Below are 24,068 nucleotides of genomic sequence, written 5' to 3' on the forward strand. Positions count from 1 at the left end.
TTCCGAACAAATTTAAACTTTAATCTTTATATGTTTCCAACACGATAAGCAAAGTTTGTTAAGTTGAATCACAAGAATTTGAAACTGTGTTTATACATTCATTTAACCTCGACCAAATTACGACGATTCACGAACCATTATTTAATTGGATATGAAAATGTATATATATATATATATATATATATATATACATATATATATATATACATATATATATATATACATATATATATATATATACATATATATATATATACATATATATATATATATACATATATATATATCTATATACATATATATATATATATATACATATATATATATATATATATACATATATATATATATATATATATATATATATATATATATATATATATATATATATATATATATATATATATTATCACTTGAAAATGTTAACAAAGTATTAAACGTATAATACTTTACATGAACGTATTTGTTTCAAAATATATTTATTGGTGGAGTTAGAAGATAATATCAAATGATTGAATTATCAGATACATTGAATGATGATTACGAGTCCCTATTGGGAGGTCCACTTTGATTTAGGAAACCTTTCTATTTTAACGATATACGGAAAATAATGATAAAGTGATTTTCAATTAAGGACAATGTGTCCATTAACAAGAGTTAATCAAGAGGTTAGTGGAGATTCTTGTTTAACTTTCAAAAGCATGCTTTTCAGTGATTAACTCGTGTCCCTTTTTTAGTTCTCATAATATTAAGATCATTATTTGATATAATGACTTCTATTATTAAAACGAGTTTAAAGTATAAACATTACGTGTTATAATACTTTCTAAACCAATTTAAAGCGAACCTTGAAATATAGTTAGTTTTGAAAAAATAAATATTAGATTAGATATTTATAATATATATAAATTTATATTTCCAAATGTATGTATATAAATATTTTACAAGGTGACAAGATATACTATTATTTAGTCATAAAACGATTTATTTAAAATAATATATTTGGATAAACAACGAGCCACTGATTTATAAAAGATAATGACCAAAACATTCAAATGATTAATTTACACTTTGAGCGAGATAGTTTTTCATTGATTTGAGTCTTGTCATATATAAAAGTATGTTACACAAAACATAAAGTATCAGTTTTCTACGTGTACGAAAATGCGTTCGAGAAACCGAAACCAGGACATGAGTCGAGTGACAACGTCCATGTCATTTGAGTAAAAATTACATTTTTACCATGAATGTAAATATAATATAATATATAAGTAGATATATAAATTAAATAAATATATATTAAATAAATATATAAGTGTCGGCAGCCTTGGAAATGTGGATACCAGCTGGAAATCGATCCCATGCGATCGCATGTTAATCAGCTTACCCAGCCATGCGATCGCATGGAAAATAATGGGTGGCCAAGTCCTTAAATCAAAAGAATTCGTTCAGTTTACACACACATATCACTTATCCATCTATATTACTCCGTATATATTTATATTTATAGTATTATTATTATTATTATTATTATTATTATTATTATTATTATTATTATTATTATTATTATTATTATTATTACAAGATTAATATTATAGTTAGGAGTATTATTATTATTATTGGTACTACACCTAAAATACTATGACGGAGTGCTGCTCGAGTGGTCTAAAACAGAATTTCAAAACTGGTTTTCGAGTAGGATAGGGATAAGGAAATTATGGGTTATAGCTATGGAGATGATGGGTATGGTGCATGGGTATGCTCGTAAGATCAACCTAGTGTTTATTGTCTTTGTCGCGTTTATGTACCTTTCCTGCAATATTGAATCTCAATATTGATACGTAAGCACTCATTATTTAATTTTTACATATTAATAGTGTATCCCTGACTAGTGCTCGAGTATATAGGATTATGCATGCTTGTATTTTTGATATTATCGTTAGATAGGTTATGTTGAATCCTAAATTAGTTACATATGCGGTTGAGATAAGGTATAAGATATGCATGTTGTTGGAAAGCTAGCGAAAAATTAATAACTTTTCATTTAGAAAGTGTATGATTTTGATGAACGGATTAAAAGATATCGTCAATTGAATTATCTATAATGTTAAAAGTATTATTGCTAAAATGATTATCGTTATCGTTATCACTATCGTTATCGTCGTTGTTATTATTATTATTATTATTATTATTATTATTATTATTATTATTATTATTATTATTATTATTATTATTATTATTATTATTTTTATTATTATTTTTATTATTATTATTAATATTATTAAAATAATTAGTATTTTTTTTTCAAACTATCATTTTATTATTTTTATCGTCATTATTATTATTATTAAAAGTATCATTAATATTAAAACCATCATTTTTTTAATAGAAATATCATTGTTAATATAAAATATCATTATTATTATCATTTTAATATTATCATTATTAAAAATTTATCATTTTGAATAGAATTATTACTTTTATAAAATATTATTATTATTACAGTTAATATTAAAAGTATCATTATTATTAAGATTATCATGATTAGAATTACCATTTTATCAAAATTAATATCATCATTAGTAAATATAAATATTGTTATTATTATTATTATTTTATTATTATTATTAAAAATAATTAATGTTATTATTATAAAATAATGCAACAATACTTATTATTATTATTATCGATATTATTTTATTGAATAAATATGTTATACAAAGATATTTTAGTACATGTAATATAATTACATTAATAATAACTATCATTATATTTGTATGATATTAAATGAACTTTATAAATTTTATTACTTAAGATATATAAAATAATATTTTTATTATATAAATTTTAATACAAAATGTTATGAATTATATTATTTACTATAATAAAATCTGTTAAAATTATAAAACGACTATACTTAAGTTATATAATAATCATGTATAGATTTTGGAAATCATTTTAGTCAGATTGACTTTTGTTGACTTTTGCATGATAAATCTCAAGCATTAGGATTGTGGTACACTATGACCTGACCTAAATTGTTAAACAGATATTGACCAATATATACATATATATATATATATATATATATATATATATATATATATATATATATATATATATATATATATATATATATATATATATATATATATATATATATATATATATATATATATATATATATATGTTCGTGAATCCGAGGCCAACCTTGCACATGTTCAAGTGCCGTCATATGCATTATTGCTACGAAATACAGTTTTGTGAGTTTCATTTGCTCCATTTTTAAATGCTTTTGTAATATATATTTTTGGGACTGAGAATACATGAGCTGCTTTTATAAATATTTTACGAAATAGACACAAGTAATCGAAACTACATTCTATGGTCGGATTATCGAATCGAATATCATCCTATTTAGTCTGGTAATCTAAGAATTAGGGAACAGAAACCCTAATTGACGTGAATTCTAAAGACAGATCTATTGGGCCTAACAAACCACATCCGGGTTACGGATGCTTTAGTATTCGATTTTATCATGTCCGATGAGAGTCCCGGAATGATGGGGATATTCTAGACGCGTTTTGTTAATGTCAATTACCAGGTGTTCACCATATGAATGATTTTTATCTCTATGCAGTTTATGCGAAATGCCTGATATGAGATGGATTTTTAATTCGCGAGTTACCCGTGTTATTTTGTACTCGGGTTACGTGTACAAATAAATATATGAAATCTTGTGGTCTATTAAAATGATGGAAATGAATGTTTATGAAAAACTAATGAACTCACCATCCTTTTGGTTGACACTTGAAAGCATGTTTATTCTCAGGTTTGAAAGAAATCTTTCGCTGTGCATTTGCTCATTTTAGAGATATTACTTGGAGTCATTCATGGCATATTTCAAAAGACATTGCATTCAAGTCGTTGAGTTCAACAAGATTATTATTAAGTCATTGATAGTTTGATATATTATGAAATGGTATGCATGCTTGTCAACTTTCGATGTAATGAAAGTTTGTCTTTTAAAAATGAATGCAATGTTTGTAAAATGTACCATTTAGAGGTCAAATACCTCGCGATGTAATTATATGTTATTGTATTCGTCCTTATAGATTAGGACGGGTCGCTTCAGTTATTGTAGTTGTTGTTGTTGGGATTGCGATTGTTTTTGTTGCGATTGATGTTGCGGTTGTTGGGATAGTTGTTGCGATTGTGATTGTGATTGTTGTTGTTGCTATATTGGTGACCCTTGTCACTAGTTTCTTCCCACTTTCTCTTGACTTGTTTCGTGTTGGCCTCTTCGGCCGCCTGCTCTTTAATCCTTCCCTCAATCTGGTTCACTAGTTTGTGAGTCATTCGACTTTCCTTTTGTATGGAGGCGGGCTCGTGTGAACTCACATCTTCTTGAATCCTTTCTGGTAACCCTTTTACAAATGCGTCGATCTTCTCTTCTTCATCTTCGAACACTCTTGGACATAATAGGCACAACTCTGTGAATCGTCGTTCATACGTGGTAATGTCGAAACCTTGCATTCGTAATCCTCTAAGCTCTACCTTGAGCTTATTGACCTCGTTTCTGGGACGGTACTGCTCATTCATCAAGTGCTTGAATGCTGACCAAGGTAGTGCGTAAGCAACATTTTGTCCCACCTGTTCGAGATAGGTGTTCCACCATGTTAACGCAATACCTGTGAAGGTATGCGTAGCGTACTTCACTTTGTCCTCTTCAGTACATTTACTTATGGCACACATAGATTCGACCTTCTCGATCCATCGTTTTAATCCGATTGGTCCTTCGGTTCCATCGAATTCCAGAGGTTTGTAGGCAGTGAATTCTTTGTAGGAGCATCCTACACGATTTCTTGTGAAATTAATTCTACTGCTAGATCCGGAGTTATTATTGTTATTTTGCATTGTGGCATGTACTGCGGCTATGTTCGCAGCAAGAAAGGTACATAATTCTTCTTCGCTCATATTCATGGTGTGTCGAGTAGTTGGTGCTATTTCCTTCAAAAATAGCCAAAATAATTAAGTTAATCATATAGAATATTAAGAGTAGTCAATAGTATTTCGTAGCATAATATGAACTCTTTTATAAAAGCTTTTTCTTCATATTAGCGTTTCATAAGTTTTAATTCGAGTAATACCTACCTGTTAAGTTCATACTTAGTAGCTAATATACAATTCAACTACTACAATTCTATATAAAAAACTGATTACAATAATATTTAACGTTCAAACTTTTATACAATATTTTACAAACGTACAATGCCGCTATTTTACATATAGCATGAAATATGGCACAAAATAACTTGGATACAAGGCAGTTGTGAAAACAATTCTAGTTAATACGCAAGTCGTTCAGCAAAGGCAATAAAGAAACGTAATTCATAAGTCCAGAAATAAGTCATGCATTCTGGTTTTACTATTGTTATTTCCCATCCTTGGTATTGTGGAAAATAACCGTTGTGGCCGTTGGCAAGACAGCATATTGTAACGTTGTCAAAAGGACGATGGTTACGTAATGCCCAACAGCCCCGTAACAATCTAAAAACCTTGTTTCTTACCCCAACTACTGAATTCATCACTTGTGAGAATGTTTTATTTAACAGTTGTAATCTGATGTTCTTTTTCTCAATTTGATGAGAAGCGAACATCAGTAACCCGTAAACATAACATGCTTCTTTAAGTTGCATGTTAGAAGCTCTTTCTAAAGATCGAAGTCCTATGTTGAGATATGTGGAGTCAAAATAGGCTCTCAACCCGTAGCATAAAATTTCACTTGGGTTCCCCGCATTTAACGCTTTAAAGAAAACACGGCGTAACTTAAGGTCTCCCCAATGTGATATACCCCATCTTTCAAAGGAAAGCCTTTTATAAACTAAGGCATGCTTGGAACGTTATTCAAATGTTCGATAAACTAATTTTGCCATAAATAATTGTGCCGATGAATTCTGACCGACTCTAGACAAGATTTCATCAATCATATCCCCTGGTAGGTCTTCTAAAATATTTGGTTGTCTATTCTTAACGTCCATTGTGTTTTTATACTGTAAAATAGACGAGGATTAGATTCGTAAAAGACAATTAACAAACAATACAAGCAATTTTTACATATATCATCAAAGTACAAGCATACTATAATACATATATTACACAACATGATTACTACTCTTCATTCCGACTTACTTGTTTCTTCCTCTTCGGACTTGGTTCGTTTCGCTAATTTCCTAGGGATATATGGTGTTCCTCTAATACGAGCCGTTGTTTTCACAAATGGTTTAGAAAAACCTGGTGGCTTAGATGTCCTCGGGTTATAGTTAAAACATAAGAAATACGGGTGTTGACGGTATTTCCCATCGGGATATTTCATGTTAACATAGAGTTCATCGGGGTTGGAATTAGGTTTCTCTATTTTGATGCCTTTTCCCTTATTGTTTTCTTTTGCTTTTTCAAATTGGGTCGGGGTAATTTCTATAACATCATCGGGATCCAATTCATCAGAAAATTGGTAATTTTCCCAATATTTTGCTTCCTCGGCGGAAACACCATTAACCATTTTTAACTTTGGTCAATTGATTGAGGATTTCCTTTTATTTATCTGTTTTTCTGTGGTTCATAATATTTCCTCCTCTAGAACTTCTTCTTCTTCTTCCGGTTCCTCTTCTTCCGGTTCCTCTTCTTCTGGTTCCTCTTCTTCCGGTTCCTGTTCTTCCGGTTCCTCTTCGGGAATTTGTGAATCTTCCCAATATATATATATATATTCGACTCTTCATTATTATTAGGTGAGTCGATGGGATTTGTACTAGAAGTAGACATCTATCACAAAATATCAAATACGTTAAGAGATTAATATATCACATAATATTTGCATGTTAACAATATGTAGTTTCCAACAAAAAGTGTTAAGCAATCATTTTTAAAGAAAACACGGTCGAAGTCCAGACTCACTAATGCATCCTAACAAGCTTGATAAGACACGCTAATGCAATTTCTGGTTCTCTAAGACCAACGCTCGGATACCAACTGAAATGTCCCGTTCATATTGATTATAAATGTTTCATATTAATTGATTTCGTTGCGAGGTTTTGACCTCTATATGAGATGTTTTTCAAAAACTGCATTCGTTTTTAAAACAAACCATAACCTTTATTTTATCGACAAAGGTTTTAAAAAATATTACGACGATTATCAAATAATGATAATCTAAAATATAGCGTTTTCACACGACCATTACATAATGGTTTACAATAATATTACACATCAACTTAAGTCTTCGAATGCAGTTTTTAAACAATATTATACAAGCATGCAGACTCCAATCTTGTCTTTATTTAGCATGCAACAGCGGAAGCTCTTAATAATCACCTGAGAATAAACATGTTTAAAACGTCAACAAAAAATGTTGGTGAGTTATAGGTTTAACCTATATATTTATCAAATCGTAATAATAGACCACAAGATTTCATATTTCCATTTCTCATAAACAACATGCAATCTGCATAAAAATTATTCATATGATGAACACCTGGTAACCGACATTAGCAAATGCATCTAGAATATCCCCAAATATACAGGTACACTCATCTGTATATAAAATCGAAGTAATAAAGCATCCATAACTTGGATGGGGTTTGTTAGACCCATAGATCTATCTTCAGAATTCGTGTCAATTAGGGGGTCTATTCCCTAATTCTTAGGCTACCAAGCTGAAAGGGTGATATCCGGTATAATGATTCAATCATAGAATATAGTTTTAAGTACTTGTGTCTATTTTGTAAAACATTTATAAAACTGCATGTATTCTCATTCCAAAAATATTAGATTTTAAAAGTGGGACTATAACTCACTTTCACAGATTATCACTTCGTCGGAAAATAACACTTGGCCACTGGAAGATTCACGAACCTATAACAAATAGATACATATATATCAAAGTATGATCGAAATATATTCACAATATGTTTTATTATGTTTTAACGATTTAAGTTTGTTAAATTAACAGTCCAACGTTCGTAGTCCACGGTTAGTAGTACATAAATAAATCAATATATATTATCTCGAATCAATCCACGACCCAGTGTATACAAGTCTCAGACTCAATCATAACTCAAAGTATATATATTATTTTGGAATCAACCTCAACCCTATATAGCTAACTCGAACATTACCGCATATAGAGTGTCTATGGTTGTTCCAAATAATATATATAGATGACGTCGATATGATATGTCAAAACATTATATACGTGTCTATGGTCTATCAAGGTTACATAATATATGTTAGACTACATGTATAATACAATATAAGTTAGTTAAGTTATGGTTAGTATAGATTTTTGTAAATTCATCCCGTAGTCAAATTAACCATTTTTAACCAATTTTGTTTTACCCATCATTTCTTCGTTTTAAATCCGTTTTGAGTGAATCAAATTGCTATGGTTTCATATTGAACTAAAATTTATGAATCTAAATAGAAAAAGTATAAGTTTATAGTCGGAAATATAAGTTACAAGTCATTTTTGTAAGAGGTAGTCATTTCAGTCGAAAGAATGACGTCTTAATGACCATTTTGGAAAACATACTTCCACTTTGAGTTTAACCATGATTTTTGGATATAGTTTCATGCTTATAAGAAAAATAATTTTCCCAGAAGAACAACTTTTAAATCAAAGTTTATCATAGTTTTTAATTATCTAACCCAAAACAGCTCCCGGTTTTACTACGATGGCTTATGTCCGGTTTTACGGTGTTCTTCGTGTTTTCAGGTTTTAAATCATTAAGTTAGCATATAATATAAATATATAACATGTGTTTAGTTGATTTTAAAGTTAAGTTAGAAGGATTAACTTAGTTTACGAACAAGTTTAGAATTAACTAAACTATGTTCTAGTGATTACATGTTCAAATCTTCGAATAAGATAGTTATATATATATGAATCGAATGATGTTATGAAAATAATTACTACCTCAAGTTTAGTAGGTAAACCTACTGGAAGTGAAAAGAAATGATCTAGCTTCAAAGAATCTTGGATGGCTTGAAAGTTCTTGAAGTAGAATCATGACACGAAAACAAGTTCAAGTAAGATTTTTACTCGAATTAAGATAGTTATAGTTATAGAAATTGAATCAAAGTTTGAATATGAGTATTACCTTGAATTAGAATGATAACCTACTGTAAGTAACAAAGGTTTCTTGATCTTAGATGATTACTTGGAATGGATTAGAAAGCTTGGAAGTATACTTGCAAACTTGAAAGTATTCTTGATTTTATGAAACTAGAACTTATAAAATTTATGAAGAAGACTTAGAACTTGAAGATAGAACTTGAGAGAGTTCAATTAGATGAAGAAAATTGAAGAAAGAAGGTGTTTGTATATGTTTTAGGTCGTGATATATGGATTAGATATAAAGGATATGTAAGTTTGTTTTCTTGTAAATAAGTCATGAATGATTAATAATATTTTTGTAATCTTGCTAAATAATTCATACTAGATTACAAAGAATGATTCCCACATGTTTGATAACTTACTAAGGGCTGCTAAGAGCTGATTATTGAAGTGTATATACCAATAGTATGTACATCTAGGAGCTGTGTATTGTACGAGTACAAATACGGGTGCATACGAATAGAATTGTTGATGAAAATGTAATTGTAAGCATTTTTGCTAAATGAATTACTTTAATATGTATCTTGTAGTCTTTCAAAAGTGTACTAATACATCTTAATACACTACATGTATATACATTTTAACTGAGTCGTTAAGTCATCGTTAGTCGTTACATGTAAGTGTTGTTTTGAAAGCTTTAAGTTAACGATCCTGTTAAATGTAATTAATCCCTTATTTATCATATGAAATGAGATGCTAAATTATTACATTATCATGATATTATGATGTATGAATATATCATAATATGATATATATATACATTACAATGTCGTTACAACGATAATCGTTACATATATGACTCTTTTCGAAATTCTTAAGTTAGTAGTCTTGTTTTACATATGTAGTTCATTGTTAACATACTTAATGATATATATAATTATCATTTTATCATGTTAAATATAGTGTAACAATATCTTAATATGTTTCATATGTATTTAGTAAGACGTTGTTATAACGATAATCGTTATATATATCGTTTCGAGCTTCTTAATTCAATAATCTCATTTTTATGTATATCACTCATTGTTAACATACTTAGTGAGATACTTACTTATCATAATCTCATGTTAACCATCTATATGTCCATATATATATATATATATATATATATATATATATATATATATATATATATATATATATATATATATATATATATATATATATATATATATATATATATATATATATATATATATATATATATATATGTATATATATATATATATATCATCATATAGTTTTTACAAGTTTTTTAATGTTCGTGAATCGCCGGTCAACTTGGGTGATTAATTGTCTATATGAAACTCATTTCAAATAATCAAGTCTTAACAAGTTTGATTTCTTAACATGTTAGAAACATTTAATCATGCAAATATAGTTTTCATTTAATATATATAATCATGGAAAAGTTCGAGTCACTACATTATGAACATCATCACTACCTCAAGTATAGTAGGTAAACCTACTGAAATGACAAGAAATGATCTAGATCTTCAAAGGATCTTGGATGGCTTGGAAGTTCTTGAAGTAGAATCATGACACGAAAACAAGTTCAAGTAAGATTTCTACTCGAATTAAGATTGTTATAGTTATAGAAATTGAATTAAAGTTTGAATATGAGTATTACCTTGAATTAGAGAGATAACCTACTGTAAATAACAAAGATTTCTTGAGGTTGGATGATCACTTGAAATGGATTTGCAAGATTGGAAGTGAACTAGCAAACTTGAAAGTATTCTTGATTTTATGAAACTATAACTTATAGAATTTATGAAGAACACTTAGAACTTGAAGATAGAACTTGAGAGAGATCAATTAGATGAAGAAAATTGAAGAATGAAAGTGTTTGTATATGTTTTTGGTCGTGACTCATGAATTAGATATAAAGGATATGTAAGTTTGTTTTCTTGTAAATAATTCATGAATGATTTATAATATTTTTTTAATTTTGCTAAATAATTCATACTAGATTACAAAGAATGGTTCCTACATGTTTGATGACTCATTAAGGCTGCTAAGGAGCTGATCATTGAGTGTATATACCAATAGTATATACAACTAGAAGCTGGATATTGTACGAGTACGAGCACCGAACGAATATGAGTAGAATTCTTGATGAAAATGTATGAGAATGCAATTGTAACCAATTTTGTTAAGTACAAGTATTTTGAAATGTGTCTTGAAGTCTTCCAAAAGTGTATTAATATATCTTAATACACTACATGTATATACATTTTAACTGAGTCGTTAAGTCATCGTTAGTCGTTACATGTAAGTGTTGTTTCGAAACCTTTAAGTTAGCGATCTTGTTAACTTTAATTAATCCATTGTTATTATACTTAAATGAGATGTTAAATTGTTATGTTAATATAATAACATGGGGTATGAATATATCTTAATATCATATATATATATATATATATATATATATATATATATATATATATATATATATATATATATATATATATATGTTAAAATACTATTACAACAATAATCGTTATATATATATATATATATATACACACACACACACACATATATATATATATATATATGTGTGTGTGTATATATATATATGTGTGTGTATATATATATATATATATATATTGTTTCGAAATCCTTAAGTTAGTAGTTTCATCTTACTTGTGTGGTTCATTGTTAATACACTTAATGATATAATTAATTATCATTTTATTATGTTAAACATAGTGTGTTCATATATTAATACAATACACATGTATTTAATTTAATTAAAACGTTGTTATAACGATAATCGTTATATATATCGTTTCGAGTTTCTTTAATTCAGTAGTTCCATTTTATGCATATAACTCTTTGTTAATATACTTTGTGCGATAGTTACTTATCAAAATATCATGTTAAATATATATAAATCCATATATATATATCGTCATGTCATTTTTACAAGTTTTAACGTTCGTGAATCGCCGGTCAACTGGGTGGCCAATTATCTACATGAAACACATTTCAATTAATCAAGTCTTAACAAGTTTGATTGCTTAACATGTTGGAAACATTTAATCATGCAAATATAGTTCTTATTTAATAGATAATCATGGAAAAGTTTGGGTCACTACAGTATCGATGACAAACTTCATTTCATTGAAGAACCTGTCGAAGTCTTGGGCCATGAGGTCAAACAGTTAAAGCAAAGTAGAATTCCTATCGTTAAAGTTCGGTGGAATGCGAGAAGATGACCAGATATCACGTGGGAACGTGAAGACCAGATGAGACAAAAGTATCCGCAATTTTTTCCCGAGGAAATGACTTCAGCAGACATGTACTAAATTTTGGGACGAAATTTCATTAACGGGGGGATAATGTAACAACCCTGCTATTTCCGTTAAGCTTCGTTAACTACCCGTTAAGTTATTTAACGGAACTTACTTGAATTTTATGTATTTCATCTAATTAAATGCATACTTGAGTCCATGATGAACTACTATAATTAATGGATGATTATATTAGTTGGAGAACTTATTTCATGTTTTGAAATACTAAGAAAACGATACGGTTTTGAAAACTGCAACAGGGGTCCCGTGAGACTGCGAAACGCTCGATTTTAATAAAATAATTATTTTTAATAATTATTAACTTTAAGAAAAACATGATTGATTTATTATATATTTAATGAATCCAACTTGGTGGGATGCGTTTTAACGACCGGTTAACGTTCCGGGAACCCGGTACGGTTAACGGCAACTAGAAACGAACCACACTTAGCATACTAGCAAGCTAAAACATAATGTAATTCACTTTTAATACTTATTTGATATAATTATTATATTTTTAAGACACTTTCAATTTATTAGAATTTTTATAGATTAAAAACGCGAGAAATTAACGTTTAGTGATTCAGTTCGCGTTTTCGGTTAACGACTTATGGGAACGAGCCTAGGAATTTATCTAACTAGCCAAGAAAGCCCATGGGCACCTCCTTTCAGCCCCATTTGGCCAATCATGTGCCATTAGTCCAGCCCTTGTTTCTTTATTGTGGCCCAGTTTGCTTAAATGACCCAACTTACCACACTTTAATCCCTTAAGCCCAAAGCAATCCCCCCAGGGGTGGAGGGAGTATGGGTCAAGTGGGGTCAGATGACCCACATGGTCCACCAACTATTAGTGTTAAAAATTTTAATTTTTTGATTTGCCCCATGCCCAAAAAAACACATCCGGTAAATAAAAATAATTTGATAATCCCTATTAGATTTGGGCCATAAAAATATACTCCCTAATATTTTTCTCCTCTCTTTCTCAATCGTATCTTCTACGCTGGTTGATTGCTCCAACATCATATAATTTCATATCAAATTAGAAGCTGATAATTGAAGAGGGTTGTTATTGTTTATCTTCAGCTTAAGTATTTTCAAGTCTTTATATCACTTTGGATTGAAGCAGGTAATTTTTTACTTAATTAATTTAGGGTTTGCAAAATATATGTTAATTAATTTTAGCCCTTTTTGTATTTAATATGTGAAAAATCTTTGTGAGTTGTGACTTAACTCGAAGAATTCTTTATTATGATATGAATTTAGTTAATTTTTTTATTTTAATTTCGATGCATATATTGATATATATCAGCATATGTGGAACTTGCATATGTGGCACTTGTAAATTGAGTTAGTCACTTCTAGAGTTTTAGTGCTATTATAAAATCAATTTGCTTAGCTTTTGTGTTTGTACATAGACCTTTTTACATAATTACACAGACCTTTTCACATGTTTTGATTATTAATATTAACTGTTAATAAATGTTCTTAATTGATAGATATGGAAAACCCTCTTAAAAGAAAATAATCATCTTCTTCAAAGCCAATTAATGATGTTGACATAGATAATCTTTCGTGGGATCCGATTGATAGACCAAGAATTTTGCGATATAATCATAATCAAAGAGATGAGATAAGAAGACAATATTTACTAAGAGGACCTTTTCAACCACGTGGTTATGATTTTCCAAAAACAAACGGTAGGCGTTTTGTTAAAGCTTGGTTTGATAAATATATTAATTGGATAGAGTATAGTATTAAGGCGGATAGAGCATTTTGCTTGTGTTGCTACTTGTTTAGAGATCATATTGAGCTTCAAGGTGGTAATGAGGCATTTGTGACGGAAGGCTTTAATGCTTGGAATAAGTCGGAGAGATTTAAAAATCATGTTGGTCGTGTTGATAGCTTCCATAATAAAGCGGTACAAAAGTGTTAAATTCTAATGATACCAAAATAATCTATTTTCACTGCTTTTAACAAACAATCTGACATTATTTAAATGGAGAATCGAATTCGATTAAGTGCAACAATTTCTGCTTGTAGGTATTGTTTAAAATGTGAATTACCCTTTCGTGGTCATGATGAGTCAGAAACGTCTTGTTTTAAAGGAAATTTCTTAGAATTGATAGACTTGATTCTAAGTCAAAATGAGGAACTCCGTAAATTGTCAAAAGCTCCCGGGAATAATAAATTGGTGTCTCCTTGTATTCAAAAAGATGTTGTTAAATGCTTTAAACAAGAAGTACTTGAATGTATCTTTAAGGAAATCGGCGATGATGCGTTTGCTTTGCTAGTTGATGAGTCTAGCGATATATCCAAAAAAGAACAAATGGCTATTGTTTTACGATATGTTGATACACATGGACTTGTTAAGGAGAGATTTGTGGGCCTTGTTCATGTAAAGGACACATCTTCTTTGTCTCTTAAATCTTCCATCGATTCATTTTTCACTAAGCATAAAGTGAGTTTAAAACAATTAAGAGGACAAGGTTATGATGGAGCAAACAATATGCGAGGTGAGTTCAATGGTTTAAAAGCAAAAATCTTGGAGGAAAGTACCTCGGCTTATAATGTACATTGTTTTACACATCAACTTCAATTAGTGGTTGTGGCGGTTGCACGAAAACATTTGGCGATAGTGAACTTCTTTGACAAGTTATCCGTTTTGATGAATATTGTTTGTGCTTCTTGTAAACGAAAAGATATATTGCTAGATATACAAAAAGAGAGGGTAGAAAAAGAAATTGGTAGTGGTATAATTGAAACCGGGAGAGGATTAAATCAAGAACTTTCTCTTATACGACCCGGAGATACACGATGGAATTCTCACTACAAAACACTTTTGCGTGTGGTTGATATGTTTCCATCCATTATTAAGGTCCTTGAATATGTTAAAGAGGAAGGAACTAAGTGTTCTAGCCAAAATCAAGCACATGGACTTTTGAAGTATTTGAACTCATTTGACTTTGTGTTTTATTTGCATCTAATGTTGCGCATTTTAGGGTTCACAAATACATTATCACAAGTTCTTCAAAGGAAAGATCAAGACATTTTAGAAGCGGTTTTATTGGTGGAGTCAACTGATGTCGTGCGAGGTGTACTAGGAAATAATATTATATTTTTGATACGAAAAGCGATACAGATTACACAAGTTTTATATATTTATTTACAGATGGGATATACCTAAACCTTGCTACAACACTATAGGCAGTGTACCTAATCGTAGAGTAGTATAGTTTTTAGTAAGTCCGGTTCGTTCCACAGGGAGCGGGCTTATTGCACACTATATTTTTAAACAACTATATTTGTACAAAATATATATAATTATATATAACAATATATAAAAGGGGGTTTACCGTTTAATGACCGGTTTGTCGATTTTATATTTTAAGCGAAGCGTATAGTAAATGACGATATTTAAATAACAATATAAAATAAATAACAATAATTAAAATGACAATAAATAAAAGTACGAGGAAATATGAAATAAAATATATTATGCTTATTTAAACTTCCGTAACCATGATGTTTGACGTTTTGATTTTAATTTATTGTCCTGGGTTAATTGTCCTTTGTCCTGGATGTATTTGAAACCTATCTGGTTTTTGTCCATAATAGCTCATCGGTCATAATTATAAACTGCTCGGCAAATTTAACCTTATACCCGAAGTCAAATATTCCAACTAACTGGGGATTCGAACTGTAACAAGGTCTTAATACTTTGCTTAATGAATACACCAGGTTATCGACTGTGTGTAAACCAAAGGTTTTAATACTTTGTTAACAATTACACCAATTACCCTTGAATGTAATCCACCCCTGTTTTAATGAGTCCATTGACTATTAATCCATCCCCGTGTCCGGTCAAATGAACAATAATTCGTACTTATAAATATCCCGCCCATCGTGTCCGGTTAAGCGTATGTGGTTATATATAGATACATCAAATCATAACCTTTATATTAAATTAACGAGGTATCGTTAATTTAATATAAAGCCCATTAATAGCCCATAGTCTAATTTTCACAAGTGTCGCCCTTTTGTCCAAACCCCAATTATGGTACAAAGCCCAATTACCCCATCTTTAATATTTAGTCCAACATCATGATTACTTTGACTCAAATAAGCATAATAATAACTTAAGTACGAGACATTAATTTAAAAAGGAGAATACAGCTTACATTGATTATTTATCGCGTAGTAGTACACGGACAGAATTTCGACTTCAAAAACCCGTAAAATAACCTTTACATAACCCGAACTAATCTAATATAAAACTACCCTATACTATATATATTATATATATATTTATCTATTTATTTATTATAGAGTATTATTATTATTATGTTTTTTTACTCGCAGAATTCGTGAGCTTTTATAGGAGTTTTGATTTCTGACAGCTCCGCGAGTCGTGGAGTTTTTAGCCTTCAAACTCCGCGAGTCACGGAGTTTGAAAATACAGCTCAGGATCATTTGTCTCATAGCTTGTCGACATAATTTTTAAATATATATAATATATAAATAATTTATATAATTATTTAAATATTATATTATATTCTTGTGCATAGTTGACTTGTAATTTTTGGTCCGTTGCGTCGGGCGTTGATAGTTGACTCATGTCCCAGTTCCGGATTTTCGAACGTCCTTGCGTACAATTTAATATCTTGTACTTTGCGTTTTGTAACTTGTACTCTTGTCATTTTTAGACGTTTTTCATCAATAAATTGAACCTTTTGAATTGTATCTTGAACATTTGAGCTTTTTGGACTTTGTGTCTTCAAATCTTCGTTTTCGCCTTTTGTCTTCGCACTTATTTATTTAAACAATTACAATGAAAATATAATACAATTACATATGAAAACCTATTATTTAGGAGGGATATTGCTATGAAATATATGTTCCTTTTTAGCCTTATCAAACATCCCCACACTTGAGCGTTTCTTGTCCTCAAGCAATACAGAATTTGAAATAAAAACATACATGAATCACTTTTTTATTCATCACACTTTGTACATCAGTGATTTTGATATGGTGGTATAAACAATGATAGTAAGGATAGAACCATGGTTAAAGGTGGGTGTGTCATCCACAGTTGCCTCGGGTTTAGGTCAACGACACTTGCAATCAAATAGCCGATTTACTTTCGGTTCCCAAAGCAAAGTGCACATTTGAAAGGCGGTTTACAGTCCCACATGACTATGAAAATTTAGATCCGTTAGGAAATTAGATCTTTATGAAAACATTTGATCTTTTAAAAATTCAATCTAGCTTTTACCCTAGACACGTTTTCCGGAATAACCCTTCACCGGTGTTTGCAAAATATTTTTGTGGGTTGTGTGGGTTTCAGATTTGAAAATTTTAGCTCAACACTTGTGGTTTTGTGTCACCCACTTGCTAACCTTGTATTAGGAAAGCAACACGTCCAGTATACTTGCTCCGTATATTACCTTTCGATAAACTACCGTCCGGTTGTAAAGGAAAGCGTTGAACAAGCAACTGTTATGGAAATGTCCCCTGACATGCTTTTAATTATGGTCTATAACGTGTCGGACGCAATTACTATCCTTTGTAGGAGCAATAGTAAAGCTCACCCTAGGAATTTTTCGGTCTGGCACAAGGTCCTGTCTTCGACCATGCTATGCAACCACCGTTCTTACGGTTGACACCCGATTTGGTTCAGGTGATCTAATGAATTCCAGGTGAATTCCTAGGATTTTACATTCAATGGTAATGAACGCATTGAAAATAGGTTTTCAGAAAACAAATCGGTTTATAATTTTGATCAAAATATTTTCTCGTTCAAGCTCGAGTTTAGATATCATTGAATTCCATGAGTTTGAATTCTCAATCTTTAAGGTCAATCTCAAGGATTGAGTAATATCAGTCTTAAAAGCTGATTTTTAATCTTTAAGGAGATTATCCTTTCTGGGGATCTGATTCATTAGTCTTATCAAGCTAATTTGCACGGTGCCCTCCCCATTTTACGAGACAGACCCTCTCATGGTTAGGATGAGTCTGACCACTTGGCGACCCTGTTTGATGCTGAGGTCCGTGGATTTCCTGCTGATTTTAGTGATGACTTTTCTAGATTTTTCGTCAACCTACAACTGGTCTGGACGACAACTTCTTGACCTAAATCAAGAAGCGCGTGTCTTTTTCGGAAGACTTTACTTCCTTTTAATGATGGAATTGATTCATCGTGTAGATCCATCTTTTCTTTTCTTACATCGGGTAAAATAGTTAATTTAGTCCAAAACAAAAGCACCTGCAATAAACTTTACAGAAAATGTGATAGATAGTTTTTAATTGAATAACTTGGCACATTCTCCCCATACTTAGCTGACGACATGTGAAGTCGGTAGAATAAGTTCCACGAATTAAAATAGTGAGCCAGTTATTTACATCTCGGGTGATATAAAATATATCAATGGGTTTAAAGTTTAGACCCACCCGATCGTCACTACTTAATTCTTTTTTAAGTTTAGCTTTTAGTAAATGGATATGTCTCTTTTCTGGTTCTTGGTCAAATGGATCGATATACACCGACATACATATTATAGGGTGGACAATTTCTAACGTTTCCTTTCGTTCATTCTCGAGATCAAAGTTTTCACCTCTATTACCCAATTGGGTGAAATCCGAAGTGTCATTATCTATTACAGCTCGTAGTTCATCTTCGGTAGATGACTCGTCTATTGAAAATATTGGGTTGGAAGGTTGTGGAATGGTGAATTTCGGGATCGAAGTAAATTCTTCTTCATTAACGGTCCTTATCAGTCCCTCCATTTTGGTCTCGGGGGTAAAATTTTCAACGTTATTGTTTTCCCAAGAGTACAAATTTGTCTTCCTTACTTCTTCTTCATCCATTGATGGATCGATGATTTCGTCGGTAGAGGCTAATGTGTCGATATGTTGTAAAGCTGAATAAAATGTATCATCGGGATAGTTGGTGATTTCGGAGCTCTCGAATTCATCAAAATTCGATGATATGAGATTTTCTTGCACAATACTCCTCAGATCAACAGGTGTGTAATCTGATAGAGTTTCAGCTTGTCTATTTACAAACTCTCTCATTTGTTCATTTTGAGCATTGAGTTCTTCGAGTTTGATTTTCATATTGTCTAATAAATTTTCAGACACGTAATTTTCCTCGTCTACTGGTTGTTGAGTTTGGATATATTCTTAGAAATAATCCCAATTTGAATTGTATTCTTCATAATCGTTCCATTCAGGTTCCGTGGGTGCGTAATTTTCCATAGGAACGTAATAATAATATTCCCATGTTGAGTGATAATCTCCACAGATTTCACAATCAGTTATTGTTTCGTCATTCGTGATCCAAGATTGACCGAACGAATTATCATCAACACTCGTTTGAGAGTATTGATTTAATTGATTTTGGATATCAAAAAGGGTTTCCATAGCCTTGTTTTCAAAATTTTCCATTTTATTGCGATGGCCAAATTTTAGCTACAATGTGGTGCATTTACTAATTATCCTATTAGTTATAAAAATAGAAAAACTTATATAAGTTGTCCAATTAATAGACTTTTTTGCTTTTACCCACGTTTCGAATAGCCAAAAGATGCAGCAGGGAGCCAGAACCCTTTAAATCGGAAGCTCACAACTCAGCCACTAACAAATCCAACTATTACTACGAAGCAGAAAATTGTCAACGTCCATTAATTTAACCACTTAAATAATTTTTCTTTCTGTTTGAGATATTAGATAAGAAATAGAGAAAATTTCTAAGTCCTAAAAACTAAAGCGTCGAGAAATAAGAAAGAAAAAGAATGCGCGTCGAAAAACGTCGAAAAATAAAAATAAGAAAATAGCGCGTCGTAACTTAAAAAGGAATTAAAAACTAAGAATTAAAAGTTGCGTCTAGAAATATTAAAGCTTAAAAGAAAAACTATATCCCAAATGGTAATAACTTAAAAAGGTACTAAAATATAAAAACGGCGTCGCAAAATTCTAAAGCACCTAAATCTTAGTCTAAAGAAAAAGCACTTAAGGGATTTTACGGCAAAGCCTAAAAATCTAGAAGTAAAAATAACTATGGCAAAAACTAAATTTAAAACTAAATATGAGCTAAAATCACAAATATTACGCTAAAACGATTAAAAAGGGACAAAATATAAAAATATACAAAAAGTTGTAAAAAGTACAATTTTTATAAAAATATTATTTTTATATTATTTATTTATTAAAACTATTAATTTTACATATAATAAAACTAATTAAAATTTAAAATACAATTTAATTAAAAAAAAACTTAAACTAATTATAATAATTAAACTAATTAGGGTTTATTAATAATAATAATAATAAAATCCGTAATTAATGTGAAATTAGGGTTCTGTCACGTGTGTCAGAGTGTCTCCGCAAGTCGCGGTATTTCAAGCAGCAAACCCCGCGAGTCGCGGGGTTCCAAAATTCAACTCTGGTACAGTTTTTAATTCGACGTTTTTTTTTCTGTTTTATATTTTTCTGTTTTAAAATCTAAATATTTATATAATAAAAACTTATATTTAAAAACTAAAATAAAAATAGAACTACTTTATAATTTTATAAATAAAAATCGTAAAACTAGATTTATATATATATTTTATTTTTTTATTATTTTTTTTCGGTTTTTTTTTTATTTGATATTGTTTTTCTAAAAAGATATTTATACAAATATATATTAAAAATATAGCATTTCGCCAAGTTCCCCGGCAGCGGCGCCAAAAACTTGATGTCGTGCGAGGTGTACTAGCAAATAATATTATATTTTTGATACGAAAAGCGATACAGATTACACAAGTTTTATATATTTATTTACAGATGGGATATACCTAAACCTTGCTACAACACTATAGACAGTGTACCTAATCGTAGAGTAGTATAGTTTTTAGTAAGTCCGGTTCGTTTCACAGGGAGCGGGCTTATTGCACACTATATTTTTAAACAACTATATTTGTACAAAATATATATAATTATATATAACAATATATAAAAGGGGTTTTACCGTTTAATGACCGGTTTGTCGATTTTATATTTTAAGCGAAACGTATAGTAAATGACGATATTTAAATAACAATATAAAATAAATAACAATAATTAAAATGACAATAAATAAAAGTACGAGGAAATATGAAATAAAATATATTATGCTTATTTAAACTTCCGTAACCATGATGTTTGACGTTTTGATTTTAATTTATTGTCCTGGGTTAATTGTCCTTTGTCCTGGATGAATTTGAAACCTATCTGGTTTTTGTCCATAATAGCTCATCGGTCATAATTATAAACTGCTCGGCAAATTTAACCTTATACCCGAAGTCAAATATTCCAACTAACTGGGGATTCGAACTGTAACAAGGTCTTAATACTTTGCTTAATGAATACACCAGGTTATCGACTGTGTGTAAACCAAAGATTTTAATACTTTGTTAACAATTACACCAATTACCCTTGAATGTAATCCACCCCTGTTTTAATGAGTCCATTGACTATTAATCCATCCCCGTGTCCGGTCAAATGAACAATAATTCGTACTTATAAATATCCCGCCCATCGTGTTCGGTTAAGCGTATGTGGTTATATATAGATACATCAAATCATAACCTTTATATTAAATTAATGAGGTATCGTTAATTTAATATAAAGGTTATGATTTGATGTATCTATATATAACCACATACGCTTAACCGGACACGATGGGCGGGATATTTATAAGTACGAATTATTGTTCATTTGACCGGACACGGGGATGGATTAATAGTCAATGGACTCATTAAAACAGGGGTGGATTACATTCAAGGGTAATTGGTGTAATTGTTAACAAAGTATTAAAACCTTTGGTTTACACACAGTCGGTAACCTGGTGTATTCATTAAGCAAAGTATTAAGACCTTGTTACAGTTTGAATCCCCAGTTAGTTGGAATATTTGACTTCGGGTATAAGGTTAAATTTGTCGAGCAGTTTATAATTATGACCGATGAGCTATTATGGACAAAAACCAGATAGGTTTCAAATACATCCAGGACAAAGGACAATTAACCCAGGACAATAAATTAAAATCAAAACGTCAAACATCATGGTTACGGAAGTTTAAATAAGCATAATATATTTTATTTCATATTTCCTCGTACTTTTATTTATTGTCATTTTAATTATTGTTATTTATTTTATATTGTTATTTAAATATCGTCATTTACTATACGCTTCGCTTAAAATATAAAATCGACAAACCGGTCATTAAACGGTAAACCCCCTTTTATATATTGTTATATATAATTATATATATTTTGTACAAATATAGTTGTTTAAAAATATAGTGTGCAATAAGCCCGCTCCCTGTGGAATGAACAGGACTTACTAAAAACTATACTACTCTACGATTAGGTACACTGCCTATAGTGTTGTAGCAAGGTTTAGGTATATCCCATCTGTAAATAAATATATAAAACTTGTGTAATCTGTATCGCTTTTCGTATCAAAAATATAATATTATTTCCTAGTACACCTCGCACGACATCATCAACCAAAGAAGAATTGAAAGAGTTAAGAATTAATGGGTTCGAAGAACTCTTAAAGAAAATATCTTCTTTTTGTGAGAAATATAATATCCACATGTTGAAAATGAATGAAGATTGCATTAATTCAAGAAGACAAAGGGACAAGATCACTAATCAACATTATTATGAGGTTGAGTGCTTTAACACCATTGTGGATATGCAAATTCAAGAGTTTGGTGATTGTTTTAGTGAAGCTAGTACCGAGTTACTTATTAATATGGCGGCGTTGAATCCACGTGATTCGTTTTCAATGTTTAATGCATCAAAATTAATAAGGTTAAGTGAGTTATATCCAAGAGATTTTAGTAGTTTGGAGATGATTGAACTTGAACAACAACTTGACATCTATTATAACAATGTTCGAAAAGATCCAAGATTTGCTAACTTGAGTGGTATTTTCGACCTTGCTAGAGTGATGGTGCAAACAAAGAAACATTTATTATTTCGTTTGGTTTATCGATTATTGAAGCTAGCATTGGTTTTGCCCGTTGCAACCGCAACGGTTGAGAGATGTTTTTCGGCGATGAAAATTGTAAAGTCAAATTTACGCAATCGTATTAGGGAAGAGTTCTTAAATGCTTGTGTAATTTGTGCGGTTGAAAGAGAAGCTCTCGCCAAAGTTAAAGATGAAGATGTTATTCAACGTTTCCAAAAGATGAGTTCCTGTAGAGGAAAAGTGTAGTGTTTTGGGCATACTTTGTGCAGTTTTTTTTGGCATACTTTGTGCAGTTTTTTGGGTATACTTTGTGCAGTTTTTTGGGCATACTGTGTGCAGTTTTTTTGGGCTGACTTTGTGCAGCTTTTTGGAGCTTCTTAGGAATGTTTAGGTGCTGTTTTGGGGCTGTTTAGGACCTGTTTTACGGCTGCTTTGCCGCTGTTTTTTGCTGCTGCAGTGCTGCTATTTTGCTACTACTTTGCTACTGTTTTAAGAATGTTTTGTGCCGTTTTGCTGCTGTATATATACTTTTTTTGTGCGAATTTTAGTAGTGAAGCTGTTTTCCTTATATTATAGTTATTGTTGCAACTTTTTTTTTTTT

The 24,068-nt window shown here is 30.4% G+C and overlaps 1 protein-coding gene across 1 annotated transcript; it reads left to right on the top strand.

Annotated features, from left to right (window-relative positions):
* The first annotated feature begins 14,467 nt into the window (after positions 1–14,467).
* On the top strand, positions 14,468–23,848 carry LOC139864079 (uncharacterized). Its single transcript, XM_071852665.1, has 4 exons — positions 14,468–15,553; positions 16,499–16,502; positions 23,007–23,696; positions 23,784–23,848. The coding sequence occupies exons 1-4, from the start codon at positions 14,468–14,470 to the stop codon at positions 23,846–23,848; spliced, it is 1,845 nt and encodes a 614-aa protein (XP_071708766.1).
* The last annotated feature ends 220 nt before the right edge of the window (positions 23,849–24,068 follow it).

The sequence above is a fragment of the Rutidosis leptorrhynchoides genome, chromosome 8 (assembly GCF_046630445.1).
Source record: "Rutidosis leptorrhynchoides isolate AG116_Rl617_1_P2 chromosome 8, CSIRO_AGI_Rlap_v1, whole genome shotgun sequence".
NCBI classification, from domain to species: Eukaryota; Viridiplantae; Streptophyta; class Magnoliopsida; order Asterales; family Asteraceae; genus Rutidosis; species Rutidosis leptorrhynchoides.